This window comes from Pinus tabuliformis, chromosome 6 (genome assembly GCF_031772625.1).
Source record: "Pinus tabuliformis cultivar Carrire ecotype Pingquan chromosome 6, CPIR1, whole genome shotgun sequence".
NCBI classification, from domain to species: domain Eukaryota; kingdom Viridiplantae; phylum Streptophyta; class Pinopsida; order Pinales; family Pinaceae; genus Pinus; species Pinus tabuliformis.
In genome coordinates, this window is record NC_142292.1 from 47644084 (window position 1) to 47651884 (window position 7801).

General features: G+C 35.8%; 1 protein-coding gene across 1 annotated transcript in view; it reads left to right on the forward strand.

Annotated features, from left to right (window-relative positions):
* LOC149257141 (TOM1-like protein 3) overlaps positions 1-920 on the forward strand; it is a 154268-nt gene extending 153348 nt beyond the window's left edge. The window contains exon 10 of the mRNA XM_089413653.1: positions 183-920. Coding sequence (XP_089269779.1) covers positions 183-578 — 396 coding nt within the window. The 3' untranslated portion in view covers positions 579-920. The remainder of the gene's footprint in view (positions 1-182) is intronic.
* Positions 921-7801: the final 6881 nt, after the last annotated feature.

Sequence of the window (7801 nt, forward strand, 5' to 3'; positions counted from 1 at the left end):
TTATAGTATACCTTAAAAATTGCTAAAATTTTATATAGAGGCTATAAAAAATTATTCTAGGTTTAAATATTTTTACAGAAATACCATCAAACATTTTATAGATGGCATATCATGGACTAGTGAAAGTCGACAAAGTTTCTAAAGGTTAACATAAATTTCCATCCTTAAAATTTTGCTTGCAGAGAAGCCCTGTCAGCCTTCCACCAGCTCCTTGGGATACTCAAGCTATGGAGAATGTGCCACAGATGGAAAACAGGTGGCCGGGAAATAATACACCAGGACAACAACATTTTCAGTTACAAGAAGTTTCAGCATTTAGTCAGTTTAAGCCAGGGTATTCTATAGGTGCACAGGATGAACTGATGAGAGGAACACAAAACCTTTCACTCTACGATGGGAGGAATATTAATCCATATCAAATGAATTCTCCTAATCCATATCAAATGAATTCTCCGTATATGCAGCAGTCGCCGGTGCCCAGTAAGCAAGTTAAGGCTGAAGATAGGTTGTTTAAGGATTTAGTTGACTTGGCGAAATCAAAGACTAAAGCAACATCTAGTAATGCAGGGAGTTTGTAAAATTCTAAATTTCTTTTGTGGTTTTGATGTCATCATCACATCTTGTAGATGGATAAGCACGGTCTTTTCTGTGTAGCATCAATTTAATAAAGATACTGTACAGTCTTCATTTTTTACGGTTAATTTTATTTGAGCATCTTTGTGATGTTTTGTAATATGCAAAATTCCTGAATTGATTTTAAGCCTTTTGCACATTATATTTGGCTGTAAAAGGTGCTAGCAAACTTGGTGGGCAGGATGGCGTGCACGTATGATACATTTCTAGTCAATGCTTGCACCAAAATCTTGACGAAGTCAATTTTCCTTGCATAATTATTCTATAAGAACTCGGAACCTTTGATATCCTTGTCGATGTATGTATTTGTTAATCCCTGCCGCTTGGCAGAGATCATTGTTTTTGGTTTTATTTTATGATTCTTTTATGTACGTGTAAATTATTGGTCAAATTAACTTTTCCACGTTGGGCATCGTTCTAAATTTACATATTAGCACCTTTCTAGTTCCATTGGTTGCTTAGAATCCAGTGTATTTGATCTGTGGTTAGCCAGCTCTCGAGCCTTCCAGAAAACATGAATTATGGGACACCTTTGGTTCATTTCTTCAGGTGAATTGCTTCACAGTTTTTCTTTCTTCGTGGTTCTGATACATGGTTTTACTACTGGCTTTAGGATATTGAAAACATTCCGTTAAATGCCTACTAATAAGACTATATTCAGCATCCATTCAACTAAGACCCTGAAGCGCAGGTATCAGAGGTCCAAAGTGCGGCAATGCAGAAGGCTCTCCAATTGAATGGGAACATGGTAAGCTTTCAAACAAGGGTTCTGTTGCTGTAATGAACTTATTTTATAATTTCATCTTCTCAGGAGGATGCCAAAATATGATTATAAAATAGTGGCTGCATGTTGTTTAGGTGCAGCTTGGCATTATTTCATCTTTTCTACCCGTTTCTTTTTGACAGATTCCAATTATAATATAATAATATTGCTTAGCTACACAGCCCGCAATTTTTATACTCTTAATTTTTTATGATTTAGAAAATTCTCAATCAATAAAATGGGGTAGTTACATATATGATTAAAAGTTAGAACATTTATGGTGGTTCCTCAAAAATATCACAACGTACTTATTCTAACCATATAGTGAATGGCTTGTTATCAAGACTGAATCAGAACATCGTAGCTGGAATAGAATGCCTTGTTATCAAAACTGATGCATAACATCAAAGCCGCAATAGCAGGACGGTTGCATCGCACACGAAGAAAATGAGATGAAAGGAGAATTTTATTAGTATATAGAAAGAAAGAAAGATTTTTTTTTTTTTAATGTCCATGAGGCTAAAGATAGTCTATGGGACAGATTGCTTCTTCATCTGCTTGATGTATTTGGCCTTTTTTTCTATGAAGCTTCACAATAAATGCTTCTAGCTTCTCGACAAACCCCTCGCTAAATAGATTATCTCAAGAGTTAGCTGCCAGCGTATCTGCATAACTTTCCCTGTTGTTTTTGATGGCCTCACATTTTAAAATGAAGTGTTTCTCTGTTTCCACTTTTCCGGAAGAACAAAAAATGCTTACTCTTTCCTCCCACACTTCCTTTGGCCTTTTCCAGCGCCCTGTTTCACAATGGAGTTGATGAGAATTAGTCCTTAACTGAGTAATAAGAATTTTGGCTCTCCAAGAGATATTGACTTCTATGTATGCTTTTAGTTGATGATTATGAATGGGATTAAACACTTCAATATGATAATTTTTCTTTCTTCCTAGCTCCTTATATAAAAACATATGTTTTTTTTGTTTTTTCCAATACTCTCCCGCTTAATTTTCTCTGTGACACATACGTATTCTCTACCAACACGATCATGTTCTACCAACACAATCATGTACGCACGTTACATGGAAATAGAAAAACAATTATTAATATAAATGATGCAAAAGCGTAAGTTTTTCAAAACTTCTTGTACAACGCTCTCTCAGTTAGTATTGTCAGTCAAACACATGCTTGTAGTAGCCTCTACCAATCACACACGTATACACACTTTTGTACACTTATCTCTACCATTCACACACGTATACACATTTTGTACACTTGTTTACTGTCTTTGGTGGTTTTACAAAATTTTGATTCATGCCACTTCTCGATGTTTTCAAAGCATTCACAATATTACCATTAGTCTAAAAAATGATCTCATTTATTGATACACCAAACATGTACCTCCTAAAGGTATAGTGATAAGGTCGTTTTGTATCCTTCTCGATGTTTTCAAAGCATTCATAATATTACCATTAGTCTAGAAAATGGTCTCATTTATTGATACACCAAACATATACCTCCCAAAGGTTTAGTGATAATATCGTGTTGTACCCTTATGGGGTTTCGTGATAATATCATTTTGTATTAATTTTTTATGGAAGATAAATATTCATAAATGTAACCATTAGTCTAATAACTCTAACATCTTTTGAAATCATCACATTTATCGACACACCAAACATGTCCTTTGTAAAGGTTTAGTGATAATACGATTTTATATCTTCTTTTTATGGAATATCATTCAGCACCGAGTCCTTTGTGAAGCTAAAGGTTTAGTGATAATACGATTTTATATCTTTTTTTTATGGAATATCATTGAGCACCGAGTCCTTTGTGAAGCTACACTGAAAGTAGGGTTGTTGAATTCCAAGTCTTTTATGATGTTATGTTGAGAGGAGGGTCGTTGAACATCAAGTTCTTTGTGAAGTTGTGTTAATCATTCAACATTGGAGGAGGGTTTGAACACCTAATACTTCACACACCAAATATCTCTTTCGTAAAGGTTTAGTGATAATATGATTTTGTATCTTCTTTTTATGGAATATCATTAAGCACCAAGTTCTTTGTGAAGTTGTACTAAAAGTAGTGTTGTTGAATTCCAAGTCCTTTGTGATGTTACGTTGAGAGGAGGGTTGTTGAACACCAAGTCCTTTGTGAAGTTGTGTCAATCATTCAACATTGTAGGAGGGTTGAACACCTAATACTTTGTGAAGTTGTGTCAATCATTCAACATTGGAGGAGTTGAACACCGAATACTTTGTGAAGTTATGTTGATCAAAGGTTGATCATGGAAGGTTGAGAGAATCTTCTATGTTGCACCTTCACTTATATTCAATTCTTATGCTTGTGCCCTACACTTGTACCTTGCATACCTTGCAGCTATGTCTTGCACATAGTCCTTGTCTCTATGCTTGATACTATGTTGTGTTAGTATCTTATATCACAACTGCCTTGATCTATGCATGTAATCCAAATTGTATCATGTTGAATTAGGTTCCCCTACCCCTTATTGAACCTTTCCAGATTGTTGAACCTTTCATGTACCCAATGCTTTCCATCAAATTTTGTTTGATCAATCCTTTCAATGATTCAATGACATCTAGCCTTTGACTTATCTCCCTGAACAAACTTGTCTTCAATGGGGGTTGATGCAACGTTAATTTGGACTTCAACTTCATATGCATAATTAAATTTCTAACTTATTATACATAAATTAAGTTGCATTTTTTCATTAAATCTCCTCATTTTAACTCTAGCAATTTGAGCCATTTCATCTTATATTCCTAAGGTCATTTCAAGCCACTTTTGTTTTTCTAAATTTTGCTTAGAATATACGTAGCCTTTAGCAACTTGTTCTAAATCAATTTGATCCACTTTAATGCCAAAATGCTGGAAATTAAACTCATCAAATATGACAATTTTGCTTACAAATATTTTCTTTTCAAGTATGTGGGTTGTTTCCACTTTTCAATATTATGAAATATATTTTTTTTCGGATTCAATGCATGGAGTGTTTAATACAAGTCATTCATTGTAACCCATTTACAATGAGCGTCATTCACTAGCGAGCTATTTCTCGACCTTGAATAGTTCACTTAACACTCATTACATTAATGGATGCTTATAGGGTTGAAGTAGGATTGAAAAGCAATTCACTTTGTGCTCATTTCATTTGGAGATGTTCACACAGGTCGAGAAGTGGGATTAAAACTTATTGAAATGAATCATAGTGTCAATCATCACCTCATTGCATTAGATGATGTTCATAAGGGCGAAGAAGTGAGGTTGAACTGCCAAATGAATCAAAATGTCTATAATCACCTCAAGAACTTGTACTAAACAACCATGACCTCTTTGGAAGGTCCCCTGTCAGGGCCCCATATTGGCACCAAGGTCAACAAGCGCCCATCACTGCCCATAAACCCTTGGAGAGTAAAAAAACAAAAGTTGGAGCGAGTTGGGCGAGAGCGCATGATGGGCGTGCCCACGAGAAGGCAGGGCACCTAGCTATGCGACGAGGGCGACTTAGTGACGACTTGGCAAAGAGCATGCGTTGGAGGGCGAGTTGAGAGGTGTGAATGTTCTATAGCGAAGGGCGTCCACACAACTCGAGCAAGGAGTGCGCATCACAAACTTATAGCGATCGACTTGTAGACTCGTGCCTATGGGTGCACCCACACCAAGGGGCGCTTGGGTGCCAAGGCAATGTGATGCGATGACAAGGCATAGTGGGCAGGAAGCACGACGCGACGAGTGGGTGCGACAGGTGGAAGGAGCGACAACAATGTGGAGTGATTGACAAACAAGCGACAAACGAGGAGGTAGTGTGAATGTTAAGGCAAGGGATGTGCCCAGGTAGAGGCATGCCTGCTGAGCAGGGGTACTCACCTGCCCATCGATAGGTCATCCTAAGGGCGCGCCCGCCCATGGAGGGGCACCCACCTACCTAGCGACAGGTTGGCCAGGGGCGTTCGACAAACATGTTGGGTCGACTCAAGAACATGAAGGGGTGTTGATCCACTTTAATATTTCGGCTAAGGAGCATATAAACACAAGTGAGGAGTTCGACCAAGAGGCATCCAAGCAAGGCAAATCGACTAAGAAGAAGACATCACAGAGGCACTTGGGTGAAGTCTACGATATCGCAGGGAACTAAAATTCACACAAGGCAGAAAGGGATGTAGTAGTAGAGCGACGAGCAGAGTGAAGCTCACCCAGTGAGCTTGCACAATCGAGTTGAACGAGTCTTTATTCTGGGTAGGAATTTCAGGTTTTCTTGCAGGTTGCACTATGTGGGCAGAGATTGCATGTTTTAGGCAGAAGTGTAAGAAAGCTGCACTAACTGGGAAAAAAGTGCAAGGTGAGCTGCACGAATTGGGCAGAAGTTGGGTGGACGAGTTGATGGTCTAACTAGACAATTGCCACACTGTTTCTATATTGTAGCTGTTGTAATATATTTGCAGAGTTAGTAAAATATTGGGGCGAACTTGTTTGGTAAGTATCCCCCTCCCACTATACATGGTTTTATTATTCATCTCACTTCATTGAATTTACGATATCAGATACTCTTATCTTAGAGTTTATATAAGTGTTGAATATTTAAAGAAGTAATTGAATTTCCGTTACACATTGAATAATTGAAGATGAAACACTTTAATAAAAAATTGACTAAGTGTTAGAAGTAGGCGTGGTCCAAGTAAGAGTAATTCTAAAAGTGAAATTATGGGTGCCACACAACACCCACTATGGACGAAGTCACCATAGCGTGGGGCTGTGACATCACTCATCCCAATATGACTCAAATTCAAGTACACAACCATGAGTTTTTTCCCATAGTCAAGTTCACTTAGCTAACTACATTTGCAAAACCAAGTAGCGTGTATTGTGTGATTATGAATAATTCATTTAGAGCTCCCTTCTTATTTAGGCATCTGGGGGGTTTTTATACTGCAATGTTATGAGTCTTTTAGAGATTAATTGCATAGAGTATTTAATACTCAAATCATTCACTATCACTGATCTCTTGTGAAGGTCATTCACTTTGAATAATCTCCCATGAAAATTATTAACTAATGACCAATATGTCACGAGCTTGTATTTTATGTGTTAATATTAAATAATGCATATGGCTTAGATATAGCATTGTATTCAACTACAAACTTTTAATTTTCTTTCGGATCACAATTTTAAGCAAAACATCTAAAAATTCTTGTGTTTTATTTTTGTTTTTTCTTGTACAATACTTCATCATGCATCTTTCCTTAATTGTCTTAGTTTGACTCATATTCAATATATACACCAAAAATACATTGTGTTTGTCCAAACCTTAGGTGCTTATATTTTAATTTTCTCTTAGCTATATAAATTGTTGTTCTTTTCTATATAGATAACACATAGCGTGGGGCTGTGACATCACTCATCCCAATATGACTCAAATTCAAGTACACAACCATGAGTGTTTTTCCATAGTCAAGTTCACTTAGCTAACTACATTTGCAAAACCAAGTAGCGTGTATTGTGTGATTATGAATAATTCATTTAGAGCTCCCTTCTTATTTAGGCATCTGGGGGGTTTTTATACTGCAATGTTATGAGTCTTTTAGAGATTAATTGCATAGAGTATTTAATACTCAAATCATTCACTATCACTGATCTCTTGTGAAGGTCATTCACTTTGAATAATCTCCCATGAAAATTATTAACTAATGACCAATATGTCACGAGCTTGTATTTTATGTGTTAATATTAAATAATGCATATGGCTTAGATATAGCATTGTATTCAACTACAAACTTTTAATTTTCTTTCGGATCACAATTTTAAGCAAAACACCTAAAAATTCTTGTGTTTTATTTTTGTTTTTTCTTGTACAATACTTCATCATGCATCTTTCCTTAATTGTCTTAGTTTGACTCATATTCAATATATACACCAAAAATACATTGTGTTTGTCCAAACCTTAGGTGCTTATATTTTAATTTTCTCTTAGCTATATAAATTGTTGTTCTTTTCTATATATATAACACATTGTTGTTCTTTTCTATATAGATAACACATTGTTGTTACTGATCAAACGAGAATTATTACCTCAAAACGAGAACTCTAACAAAAAAACCCCACAAAACATGAAAAACAACCTAAAAAGGAGAAGTGTTGATGTTTGAATAATTTTTTCTTTTCTTTTTTTTCGAGGTAAATTTTCAACATTTTTTAAAAATGGGAGTAAAAACCATTTTTTTGTGCAAAAAACACCCTGAAAATACTGGAATAACACCTTTTTCTTTCGAGGTAAATTGTCAACATTTTTTAATAATGACATTAAAGATAAAATGTCACGACTCTGAAAAACCTTAAAATTCCTACTATAGGCATGACATTAAAGATAAAATATCACATTCCCTTAAAATTTC